This window comes from Schistocerca piceifrons, chromosome 1, assembly GCF_021461385.2.
Source record: "Schistocerca piceifrons isolate TAMUIC-IGC-003096 chromosome 1, iqSchPice1.1, whole genome shotgun sequence".
Lineage (NCBI taxonomy): Eukaryota > Metazoa > Arthropoda > Insecta > Orthoptera > Acrididae > Schistocerca > Schistocerca piceifrons.
This window is the reverse complement of record NC_060138.1, coordinates 601,421,935-601,435,516: the sequence shown is the minus strand read 5'-3', so window position 1 is coordinate 601,435,516 and position 13,582 is coordinate 601,421,935. Positions and strand designations below refer to the sequence as shown.

At 41.8% G+C, this 13,582-nt stretch overlaps 1 protein-coding gene across 1 annotated transcript in view; it reads right to left on the bottom strand.

The window, feature by feature from the left end:
• The window catches only part of LOC124803283 (nephrin-like), a gene marked incomplete at its 3' end in the record, with an annotated part of 463,636 nt that overhangs the window by 81,689 nt on the left and 368,365 nt on the right, over positions 1–13,582 (bottom strand). Inside the window, exon 6 of the mRNA XM_047264469.1 lies at positions 6,994–7,139. Coding sequence (XP_047120425.1) covers positions 6,994–7,139 — 146 coding nt within the window. The remainder of the gene's footprint in view (positions 1–6,993; positions 7,140–13,582) is intronic.

The window sequence follows — 13,582 nt, the reverse complement described above, 5'->3', positions numbered from 1 at the left end:
CACTGACGATCTCTTGATGTCTCAGAATGTTTCCTGTCAACCGATCCATTTTTCTAGTCAGATCGTATCTAACCTTTCTTTTCTCCCCAATTCTTCAGCACCTTCTAATTATTTACATTATTTACCTAATAATCTTCTACAGTCCTCTGTAGCATCACATTTGAAAAGGTGCTATCCTCTTTTTGTCTGAACTGCTTATTTTTCACATTTACTTCCATACATAACTACGCTACATAGAAGAACTCACAGAAATGACTTCCTAACAGTTAAATCTATATTCCATGTTAACAAATTTCTCTTCTTAAGAAATTCTTTCGTTGCAAATCCCAGTCTACATTTTATATCTTCTCTACTTCGGCCGTCATCATTTGTTTTGCTACCCAAACAGCAAAATCTATTTACTACCTTGAATGTTTAATTTCCTAACCTAAGTCCCTCAGCATCACCTGATTTAGATTACATTCCATTTCTGTGGTTTCCTTTTGTTGATATTTATCTTATAGCCTCCTTTCCAGGCCTTTCCATTCCATTCAGCTCCTCTTCAAAGTCCTTTGCAGTCTCTGACAGAAACATTTCATTGGTAAACCTCAAAGATTTTATTTCTTCTCCCTCAATTTCATTTCCTACGCCAAATTTTTCTTTTGTTTCCCTTATTGCTTGCTCAATGTTCAGATCGATTAAGACAGACTAAAACCTCATCTCACTCTCTTTCCTTTCATGGCCCCCCTCCCCTCCATCCCGTGCATGATTCTTACAACTGGCCTCTGCATGTTGTAAATCGTTCTAAACAGCCTTGCGTTCCCCTATTTTCCCCTACCACCTTAAAAATTTGAAAGAGACAATTCCAGTCAACATTGAAAAAATCTTTCTCTAAGTCTACGAATAATACAAACATAGGTTTAGCTTTCCTTAACCTATCTTCTAAGATGAGTCGTAAGGTCAGTACTGATTACTTCGCCTGTTCCTAGACTTCTCCGGAATCCAAACTGATCTTCACCAAGGTCAGCTTCTGCCAGTTTTTGCACTCTCCCGTAAAGAATTTGTGTTAGTATTTTGTATCGATGTTTTACTAAACTGTGAGTTTGACTATATTCATAGCTGTCAGCACCTGATTTCCTTGGAATTGGAATTATTATATTCTTCTTGATGTGCAAATGTATTTCATCTATCTCATACGGCTTGTGGTGAGGTGGAAGGATTTAGTTACGGCCGGGTTTCGTAAGGATGTCAATAGTTTTGATGGAATATCGTCTACTCCCGGGGCCTTGATTCGACTTAGGTCTTTCAGTACTCTGCCAAATTCTTCTTACAGTGTTATATCTCCCATCTGAAGTCCATCTACGTCCTCCGCCACTTCTATAATATTGCCTTCAAGTTCATCTCCCTTCTACAGACCTTCTACATACTGCGTCCACCTTTCAGCTTTCCCTCCTTTTCTTAGGATTGAGCTCTTGTTATTCAAAAAGCTGCTTCTCTCTCCTCCAAGGTCCTCTTTAATTTTCCTGTAGGTGGCATCTATCATTCCCCTAGTGGTATATGTATCTAAATCTTTACATTAGTCCTCTAGCGATTCCTGCTTGGTCATTTTGTGCTTCCTGTCAGTTTCACTTTTTGGCCGTTTGTGTTTCCTTCCGCCTGCTTCATTTGCTGCATATTTATATTTGCCGCTCTCATCAGTTAAATTCAGTATCTTCCGTGTTATACAAGGACATCTACTAAGCTTTGTCTCTTCATTTATTTGACCGTGTGCTTCCTTTTTTATTTCATATCTTAAAGCTACCAGTTCGTCTTCTAATTTGTTGTTTTCTACTGTTCTCATCAACTCAAGGGCTTATTTCAATAGTGGTACAATTCCATTACCTTCACTTTGCTGCCTATAATGCTTCAGAAATTAATGATCCAAACAAACAGAAAGAAAGTTTCATCTCTAGCAAGAAGCGATATGCTTGAATATTTCTGGTATCTCAACTGAAGATTTTTCAGCGCTCATTTAACCTTAGGTCTCTGTATCTCAAAATGAATAAAAATGGTCTTACACCACTACTGAAATAAGCCCTCCAACTGTTCTCCTGCTGAAATGCTTAGAACCACGACTTCTTTCAACTTGTCCAGCTCCCATCTCCATAATTTCCATCGTTTTGGCTATTTTTTAACTTTTAATCAGCAGTTCATAGCAAATAATCTGTGGTCAGAGTCCACATCTGCCACTAGAAAATTAGGTTCCGAAATCTTTGTCTTGCCATTATATAATAAATGTGAAAACTTCTAGTTTATCCATGTCTCTTACACAGATACAACCTCCTTTCACGATTGTTGAAACAAGTGTTAACGATGAATGAACTATGCCCTGTGGAAAATTCTACGTGACGGCTTCTCCTTTCATTCTTTTCCGCAAGTCCACATTCACCTACTATTTTTACTTCTTTTCCTTTCCCTACTATAGAATTCGAATCTTCCACCATAATTAAATTTTCGTCTGGCGTAACTACTCGAACCATTTCTTATATCGCTTCAGACATTTCTTCAAAATCTTCATCATCTTCGTTGCCAGTTGGCATATAAACTGTTTCCACTGAGCTGGGAATGGGTTTAATGTATATTTTGGCTACGATAATGCCTTCACTATTTTGTTGATAACAGCTAACTCACATTCTTATTTCCATACACATTATTAAACCTACTCTTGCAATACCTCTATTTGATTTTGTATTAATAAACCTGTAATCACCTGACCAGACATCCTGTTCTTTCTGTGCCGAACTTCAGTAAGTCCAACGATATCTAGCTTCATCCTATCCATTTCCCTTTTTGAATTTTCTAATGTGCCTACCCGACTAAGGGATCTAATATTCAACGCTATAATCCGTAGAACGCCAGTTTTGTTTCTCCTCATGGCAACATGCTCCCTGTCCACAGATCGCAATGCGGGACATTTTTTCCTGCGGAATATTTTACCCAAGAGAATGCTATCATTATTTAATCATACAGTAGAGTAGCATTCCGTCGGGAAAATTACGGTTGTAATTTCCCCATGCTTTTCGCAGTACCAGCAAAGCAAGGCAGTTTTGATTGATGTTTCAAGGCAAGGTCAGTCAATCATCCAGACTGTTTCCACTGAAACTGCTGAAAAGCATGCTGCCCTTCTTCATGAACCTCATGGTTGTTTGGTGTCTCGAGAGATATCCTTCCTTTGTGTTTGCCGCTACGGTATCACTCCCTGTATTACGGAGGCACACAACGCACCCTCCACCGATGGAAAGTTCCGTGGTTGATGCAGGGGGGCGGGTTCCACAGGAGAATGTACAATAAAACAGCTTCAGTTTTACTTGCATTTTGCACTAATGAGAATTACATCTATAAGCGAAACATATCAACCCCGCCGTAAATATATCAGAAGGAACATAATTTCTGTTGTTTGCTCTTAATCATTGCAATCATCGTCCTAATCAAAAGTTAAGCTTTACCTCTTACTACGATCCACTGATCAAAATTTCTGGTCATTGCTTCAAATTTACTGTCTTTCAGTAGTGTGTTACACGTTTCGTTTAGGAAGCGATAGTCTTCCATTTGTGAACGTGTCGATTCAAAGTTTACCTCATAGTATTCAAACCAGTCACTGACGGCAAACATTCAGTTCTTCTTCTGTGTTATTATTCAATATCCGCTCAGGTCTTGATTCGTAAACTCTTTTGAAAAAACTTCGTTTCTGTCGTCTGGGAAGTCCTTTCATTCTTGGATTTTCTCACGAAATGTCTTCAACGAAAAATTTGCGTGGCAACGGCAATTGTTTTATTTAAGTTTTCTTCCGTATGTTTTAAATTAGATGGCCGATTATAATAGTCACTGTTCGCTCACTTTTAAAACGTTTGCCTTTTTCTGTATTTTAACAATTTTATGGTAACAGCGAGTAACATCACATCCGAGATATTTAAAATATATTACGAATTATGTCATAATATTGACTAATGTCATTTTTATATAGTGATATCTTCTTTTCATTATTTTCTTGTTTTTCGTTAGATATAGCCTTGGCGAGAGCAGATTAAATGATCTTCATTTATTATTTTCAGGATAGTTACTATGTACTATGAGTGGCATTCAAAAGAAAACGTGCGAAACAACATTGTGAATATAACTGAAGTCTTAACTCAAAAGTAATCAGCAAAGACCAGAGCACAACTGTCTCACTGTTTCCGAACCGAATGATTACGTATTCCCAGAACCCCTGTGGCTGTGGCAGGATCAGGTCCTCGACAGTGTCCTTCAGTTCGTCGCCCGAATTGGAGCGCTTCATTTAGAGATTTTAGCGGGTCAGACAGAGCGCGACGTGTCTGGGCTGTAGACCGAATGCTAAAGCTGCTCGCACTTGAAGTTGGCTATTACACTTTGTGTGGTCTTCAAGACGTGTCGGCGCGCGTTACAGTGGACCAGAATCACTCCTTCCGTGAGCAACCCAGGCCGTTTGCTCCTGATGGGCTTTCGTAGGCTGAGTGTCTCATAGCACGTGCTGTTAATGATTTTTCTGTGCTCGCGGGCTTTAATGAGTATCAGATCTCGAACGTCGAAAAAGACGGCGGGAATCACCTGCCTGCTGAGGGCACTGCTTTAAATTTTTTAAGCAAAGAAGACGACACTACTTTTGCATCCCTAGATGTCCCAGTACCTTATCTCAAAGAGGCACATGCAGTTTTAAAGCTTTTGGGTTATTATAACGTGTAGCTAATTTTGATTCGATCACTCCTTATATTAGTAAGCTAATCTAGGCGTGACTGTGTACGGGTTGTTGCTCAATACCTTCAAATCCTTGATTCTTGCATTAACACAGAAATATCCTAAACAAATTTCGAAAATAACAGTAGTTGGGTGGTATGCGTTATAATATTAGCAGCACCACTTGTCAACATCAATGTTGTTGTTGTTATAGTCTTCAGTCCTGAGACTGGTTTGTGCAGCTCTCCGTGCTACTCTATCCTGTGCAAACTTCTTCATCTCCTAGTACTTACTGCAACCTACATCCTTCTGAATCTGCTTTGTGTATTCATCTCTTGGTCTCCCTCTACGATTTTTACCCTCCACGCTACCCTCCAATGCTAAATTTGTGATCCCTTGATGCCTCAGAACATGTCTTACCAACCGGTCCCTTCTTCTTGTCAAGTTGTGCCATAAGCTCCTCTTCTCCCCAATTCTATTCAATACCTCCCCATTAGTTATGTGATCTACCCATCTAATCTTCAGCATTGTTCTGTAGCACAACATTTCGAAAGCTTCTATTCTCTTGTTGTCCAAAATATTTATCGTCCATGTTTCACTTCCATACATAGCTACACTCCATATAAATACTTTCAGAAACGACTTCCTGACACTTAAATCTATACTCGGTGTTAGCCGGCCGAAGTGGCCGAGCCGTTAAAGGCGCTACAGTCTGGAACCGCACGACCGCTACGGTCGTAGGTTCGAATCCTGCTTCGGGCATGGATGTGTGTGATGTCTTTAGGTTAGTTAGGTTTAAGTAGCTCTAAGTTCTAGGGGACTTATGACCACAGCAGTTGAGTCCCATAGTGCTCAGAGCCATTTGAACCATTTTTATACTCGATGTTAACAAATTTCTCTTCTTCAGAAACAATTTCCTTGCCATTGCCAGTCTACATTTTATATCCTCTCTACTTTGACCATCATCAGTTATTTTGCTCCCAAAATACTAAAACTCCTTCACTACTTTAAGTGTCTCATTTCCTAATCTAATTCCCTCACAATCACCCAAATTAATTCGACTACATTCCATTATCCTCGTTTTGCTTTTTTTGATGTTCATCTTATATCCTCCTTTCAAGACACTGTCCATTGCGTTCAACTGCTCTTCCAGGTCCTTTGCTGTCTCTGACAGTATTACAATGTCATCGGCGAACCTCAAAGTTTTTATTTCTTCTCCATGGATTTTAATACGTACTCCGAATTTTTCTTTTGTTTCCTTTACTGCTTGCTCAATATACAGATTGAACAACATTGGCGAGAGGCTACAACTCTGTCTCACTCCCTTCCCAACCACTGCTTCCCTTTCATGTCCCGTTAATCGGTAAAACATGAAATAGCTGCGGCCTGAAAGAGATCGTGCAAGAACGAGGTCTATGATGACTAAGAGAATCGTTCAACGTGACAAAAGTGCAACCCTCCCAAAAATTTCTGTAGATTTCAATGCTGGGCCATCAACAAATTTCAGCGTGGGAACCATTCAACGAAACATCATTGATCTGGGCTTGATGACTGCACGACGAAGAGCTTTACGCGTCGTCTGGGCCCGTCAACACCGGCACTGGACTGTTGATGACTGTCAACATGTTGCCTGGTCGGACGAGTCTCGTTTCAAATTGCATCGAGCGGATGGACATGTACGGGTATTGAGACAACATCATGAATCCATGGATCCTGCTTGTCAGCAGTGGACTGTTCAAGTTGAAAGAGGCTCTGTAATGATGTGGGGCGTGTGCAGTTGGAGTGATATGGGACCCCTGAAGCGTCTAGATACGACTCTGACAGGTAACACATACGTAACCATCCTGTCTGATCACCTGTATACATTCATGTCCATTGTGCCTTATGACGGAATTGGGCAGTTCCAGCAGGACAATGCGGCACCACACACGTCCATAATTGCTCCAGAGTGGCTCCAGGAACAATATCGTGAGTTTAAACACTTCTGCTGACCACCCTACACGACATTAGACAAATGTACCAATTTTTTTGTCTTTTCAGTGTATATCAGATATCAGTATTATAAAATCAGGGATATAAATGTCTTTGAGTAAATCAGTTCCGAACAACAGACAAGTTTATTATTGTCTTCTACTCATAGTTTCAAAGCATCCTGAAGCAACCTGCCCTCCCACCTGCAACTGTACTCAGCCGGTCTGTCCTATTTGTTGTTCAGCGGCTCACAAGTGTAGATACGAAACAAATAATTGGGCCTGGACTGGAGGACACACACAGACACTGTACCTTGATCTTGCGCAGCTGGCGCCGGCCCTTGTACCAGGTGATGACGGCGGGCGGCCGCGAACCGGCGGCCTCGCAGCTCACGTGGTAGCGGCGGCCCGCCTCCAGCGCGCCCTGCGGCTGGCTCAGCCACACTTCCAGCGGCGGCACTACGCAACCCAACACACCATTGTACGTACCGTCCTCCACAACAATGCAGTTTACAACGCATTCTATGCTATATATAATTAAGAAAAGACCTTTGGTAACGAGAGAGCTGCGTCAGTCGCTGCCAGCTATTAATACAGCACTGCACGAGGAATGACAGAAAAAATTACTGAGTGACCATCGTAACATTTAACACAGAAGTATTCTGAGATTATAATACTTTGAGACATCTCTGCATTTGTTACTAACCAATCAGGTATCCTTTTGCATGAACTTCTTTACGTTTCTGTACTTTATTACTAGTTCAAATTATACCAAATTTAAATTTTCTTACATCTAAGAACTTTGCGCCATCAATTATAACAAAGAAGAGGAAGATCAGTTTTTTGTAACGAATGTGATATTTACAGAATACTTATGTGCAGTGAAACATTACTTAACTCTTAAAAGAGCACAACTAAAAGAGCACAAGTATTTCCTAACATGTCAGTAATTACGTTATTTCGGGAGGTTATCTCAACATTCACGAGAGTACCTTGAACTTTAGATCATAACAATAACTCTCACTTACGCGACGTTGTTAGTCAAAATGATAGAATTTGCTAGCAGAACGTAAAAAAATAAGTTAATACGTATTAAGTATTTAGTTGAATACAACCTAAACATGGTACAAAGATATAGTGAATGAAATAGGTGGAATAAAATCACAACATTATTCATAAAGGTGCTTCCCATCTCTCGCAGGGGAACCATATTTTCTTGAGTATCGTATGGAGGTTCTGGATGACCTTTGAGCCCTGTTCAGTAGATTGCACTTTAATATAAACAGCCTCCAGCGCAATTAATTTACTATATTTGCCAATGAAATTACTTTCTTAACCTGTTTTTAGGAAAATATTGTTTCATTATGTTTTTATAACAAAACTACAGTAGAAACGATACCCTTAGCAATTAGTACCTTGTGACAAAACAGGCATTTGCGTTTGCAGGAGCACGATCAACAGAAAACTGAAGTTGCCTCCGTCTGGAGATGCACTCATACGTCAAATAAGTAACTGGCAGTAACAAAATCATAACTATCAAGGTCGTGAGGTATGGAACACATCAAATAAAATTTAAGAAACATGATAACTTCTTACATAGCGTTCGCTTTTCTAGAGATATTTCTTGCCAAATAGCCAGAATTCTTGGGACGTATGAAACCCGTACGAGTTCCTTAACAGTAAAACAATAGAGCAGACACTTCCACACGTAAGAATATTACGAATAAACTTGAAGCTGAAACACATCAACAGCAGATTTACTTCACACAGACAAGGAGGAGCTTTCACATTAGGTATAATGGATAACAATAAGTATTTTGACGTCAGAACTGAAAATTCGTAAGTAAAACTCACCATCAAGAAAGATTCTGTGCAACAGAAGTAACTTACGCTTACTATTCTTCACATCGAATTTATACATTTACAACTTTTCTGAATTTGTAAATATGCTGAGAGGTAGTACTGAACTGGAAGAACGGAAACTACTTACGTAACAGTTCTTTAAGAGAAGAGCGTTTCTCTTGCAAATTGCGCTACAATTTTACTCCACCTTCTCACTCCCTATTTGATTGACTAATGAGAACATGTATAAACCAAAAGAATTACCACTGAGTCGCCATGATGATTAATTGGGCGCATCACGTATTTGCGACTATGTCAGACATAGCAGTCGAATGTATGGTGGACAAGACTCTTGACATCAGCGATTCTCATGGTGTCCGACACATGGGACACAGTGTGTCCGACGTCACCAAGGCCCCCGTGCCAAGTGTGTAACGTGATTATTTCGATGTGGTTAAGACTGTCGGTAGCAGAAACTTACTGTTGGCAGTGTGTTCAAGACTGAACTGGCTACCTAGCACTGGACATTGAATCAGCAGACAGATTAGACACTCGCGAATTCACGACTGAAACGCCACGCAGAACCACGCAATGACGCACAGAACCTGTCGCTCAATTAAACACGTCTGTCCATCACATATTTTTCGTAACAGAGATGTTACAGACACAGATACTGCTGTCTCGAGCACTACATATGAACGGCAGTCGCATCCTGTCTCCAGTGTCCAAGTAGTTCAGTCTTACTCGCTCCCATGCAGGTGAGCTCTCACTGATTGTTACTCAAAAGGCGCAAGGCCCTTTCCATGGGGCTAAGGAAACATGGAAGGCACCTAGGTCATAATGCACTGCAAGGCGCAGAGGTAGCACAACGAGCCTGCACACACCGCAACTTCGTGGCCCATTCGCATCTACAATCAGTTCCACATGTAGTGTACGCCATAATATTAAATATAACGTCCGCAGCGACATCTCTGGCAGTGGTCTCGAATCTATACTCAATGCGCTTTTGCACAGTGAACAGATAAACTGTGTGGGAGTTGAATATTTTGTTTTGTCGGTTGCTGTTTTCGCTATGTACACTCCTTTACAGCCAATTTATCAAAAATGTCTTCTGGCGATCTTTATGAAGCTATTTAATGCGAACGAGGCAAACTGGATGCTTTAAGAGGATAATGATCCGAAAAATCACAGTCGTCTCTCTACAGTGTGGAAACATGACTATGGGGTGTCCACGATGCATTGGCCTGCAATATTTTCGGTTGCAAATCCGATCGGAAATGTTTGGTCGCATATTAAGATGAAGCTTAAAGGAAAACCAATATATACTTTGAAGCAGCTGTCATATAAAATGAGGACGATATGGTGATCGTTACCAACAGAACGAGCAGAAAATCTTGTGAAAAGCATGCCAAAACGATGCCAAGCTATAATCGATAATGGCGGCAGTTGGATTAACTACTAGATAACTGTGCCATTAGTAATAACTTGTATTTTCATGGAAACACAAAGTTACAATAGTGTCTTTTATTTCATACGGATAACAGCGTACACTTTCTCGTGGAACTGACTGTATGTGAGTTGCGCATGTCTATGGGTGTCGCGGTGGTGGCTGTGTCTTGAGGTGTCGGTCATGGCCGGCAACTTTTGCCAAGCTGTACGAAGTTTATTCGTCGTCTCTGTCGCACACCACAGTCGAGTGAGCAGAAAGTGTATCAGTAAGTAGTGCTCTACTCGGCGGTTGGATGACGAGAAATACCGGGAAAAGCTGCAGCACCAGTTGTAATATATAGTTTGTTTCAACAGTGAAAGAAAAATATGAAGAGCCATCTTCTACTTTCTTCTATTACTTTACTCAACATTTCAAACGTTTTTAACACCCTGCATTTTCTTTAACTAATTTAGTTATCTTAGTGACTCATTGTAATTAATTTGGTTGTTTACGAAACAAAAGTCGAAGACGTTTCCTTTTGATGGCAGCTTGCAAATTCCTCAAGAGATTACAGTGCCCGTCTGCATTGACTGTGTGAGTCGGGAGGGAAGTAGTGAACGAGAAAAAATCACTCATTCTCCCAAAATATGATTGCTGTAACTTTCCATATCTAATGTGTGACCTTCGGGTCTTTTTAGACCCATTTGCCACGTGTCTTCCACAGCATGACCTTACGTTTTGTCTCAGGAGTCGAATGATGGACCCAGCTTCGTCCTCAGTGATAAGCCGTTTGGACTGCAGATCTCAATCTCTCTGATGTTTTAGCAGAAACATTCTGGCCAAATCCATCAGTTGCTGCTTGTGGACATCACGCAGCAAACATGACACCATATCTTGCACCGGCTTTGCTGTAATGAAGAGAGTCTCTCAGCACCTTTGCAATCGATGAGCGTCTAATAGCAGGCCTAGGAGGTAGCAGCATTACGGAGTTGTCAGTAGTAACGCGACGCTCTTTCTCGACAATATTGTGAACTTCAATGATGGCATCATCACCTGTCTCTGTAGTCGGCCTCTGTGCGCGCTGTTCGTCATGCACATCTTGGCCTCCTTCACAAACTGTACACACCAACGTCGAACCATTTTAATGGTAGTACAGCCATCCTCACAGACAGAGGTTAACTCCTAATGGATCTCGACAGCGGATAACTAATGCCAAAGCGCTGCTCAGAAGTGGTAACTCCATGTTAACTGTCAGCGTATTAGGAAGATGCTGTGGTATGTGCCGAAAGATGATATGAGCATCATCAGCGCTTACCTGTCGAACTCGCCATTCCTCACACGCCACGGCCACAATTTAATTGGAACGAATCTTAAAGGTTCATTTTGGACTACATTCAAGCCTAAATAGTTTGCAAATGTCTCGTCATTCATGTGTGTTTAATAAACGGAAGTCTTCTGTAGACGAGATACACCTCCTAAACCCGTTCAAGGGATGGTTATTGATAAACAACTGGCTACATGTGCACGTGACAGGACATCGTACGGAAATATGGGCGATGAAGGTTTACTGGAACTTTTTCAGACGTTAGTCGAAGCTGGAGGGACTTAGGGAAAAGTACCGAAAAGGCTATCATACCTCAATCCACAAGTGTGTCACGGGATAAAGCAGAAAGTGCTAAATGGCTAAGGTATGTAATTGTGCCTGAGGAATAGCTCATACACAGTCCAGACACATTAATATGACCACCTGTCAAAAACCTGAATAACCATCTTTTTGAGCATATAAGTGAAGGAAAACAGGGATGTGGGACCGTACCGACTTATGTCCTGTGGCCAGCTGCTCTAGCTTTCTTTGTTGACGATCCATGGCACGAACAGCCCGACCGATCTGGTCGCACAGCATCTTTTTGAGCATATAAGTGAAGGAAAACAGGGATGTGGGACCGTACCGACTTATGTCCTGTGGCCAGCAGCTCTAGCTTTCTTTGTTGACGATCCATGGCACGAACAGCCCGACCGATCTGGTCCCACAATTTCTTGATTAGGTTTAAATCCAGGGAGTCTGGATTCCAGAGGGGTACGGTAAAAGCAACCTGGTGCTCTTCGAACCACTCACGTCACCGGGAGCCGTGTGGCATGTAGCATCGTACTGCTCGTACATGTCATCGTGCGAGGAATAAAAAAAAAAAACATACTGTATGTAGGGGTGGACATGGTCCCCAAGGGTAGATGCAAATACGTGTTGATCCACTGTGCGTATCAGAATGACGAGATCACAAAGGGAATGTCACAAAAACATTCTCGAGGTCATAACTCTCCCACCTCCAGCCTGGACCCTTACGGCTATTGCTGCAAGTTCATACATGCCAACGGCCGTCTGTCCGATCAGAAATAAACATAATTCGTCTGAAAAGGCCACCTATCACCACTCAGTGGGCGTCCAGATGTGGCACTGGCGTGTAAATTCTAGTCTGAACAGTAGTCTTCAAAGGAGCATGAAACAGGCGCCTACTGCAGAAGCCCATATGCAGCAACGATCGCTGGACTGTCATTGAGAAAAGACCCTGTCGGTAGCCCCTCGTTCATCTGGGCGGTAAGTTGCTTAACAGTTATACGTTTATTCACCCACACAAGTCTCTCCAAAAGATGTTCAACCTTGTCATATATGGCCGGGTGGTGAAACACAGTTGCCTCGGGGCTGGTATTGGATAGCGCTGTTTTGCCATGCAAGGCATAGTTTAACGACATCAGCACGCAAACAATTCACAAACTTAGCCGTTTCGGAAATGCGTTCTGGCCGGAAAAGTCAATAATCATGCCCTTTTGGTCTTCAAATAAATCGCTTCGTTTCTGCATTACGGCTACGACTGCACTGTTTCTCCCCCCTCCTCCCCCTTTCCCCCATCACCACTACCCGACACACATTGTATACCCTCCACTGGTAGTCCTGCAACCCGCCATCTGTGACGGCTACTGCACGTTGACGTCGAACATAGTCTGTGATCACATTAATGTTCTTAGACCGTGTATAACAGGTGATAAATGCTTAGCAGCTCCAGATATGTGGACGTTTAATGCAAAAAAGACCCGTTATCTAACATGTATTGTCCCTATTTTGTTGAGTGGACACTCACATCCGTGTTTCATTTTCGACCTAGTTTCCAGATGAGTCTAAAACGGGTGATAACATACGAAGAGAATTTTTAAGACGATATGTGCCCCCATATGCACTAGACTGTTTTGAAAGACATGCGTTTTGCAATCTAATCAATTATCAACGTTATCGTTGTATTGTGTAGTTATTTATAATTGAATTTTTGCTCCCATGTGCTCAATACAGCGCTTCGAAATAGTTATAATGGGTTGTGTATGTCCGTAAGTTGTCCGCGAGTTCATGCTCTTTTGACAGCGGTGAAATAACTTCTTGATGTATCCCTTTTCGATCTATCGATCTTCGACTTCGTAGAGACTCTTTGAACAGCCTGACGTCGCGAGAGGGCGTTCTCGGCAATATAGAGGCGCTACTGAAGCTGTGCGCAAGCCCGGAGTGGGAGGACACACCCATTGCCGCCGACTGGACGACGGCCTCTCGCGGCTGATGTGCGAGGGCCGGCTGAGACGACGGACATAT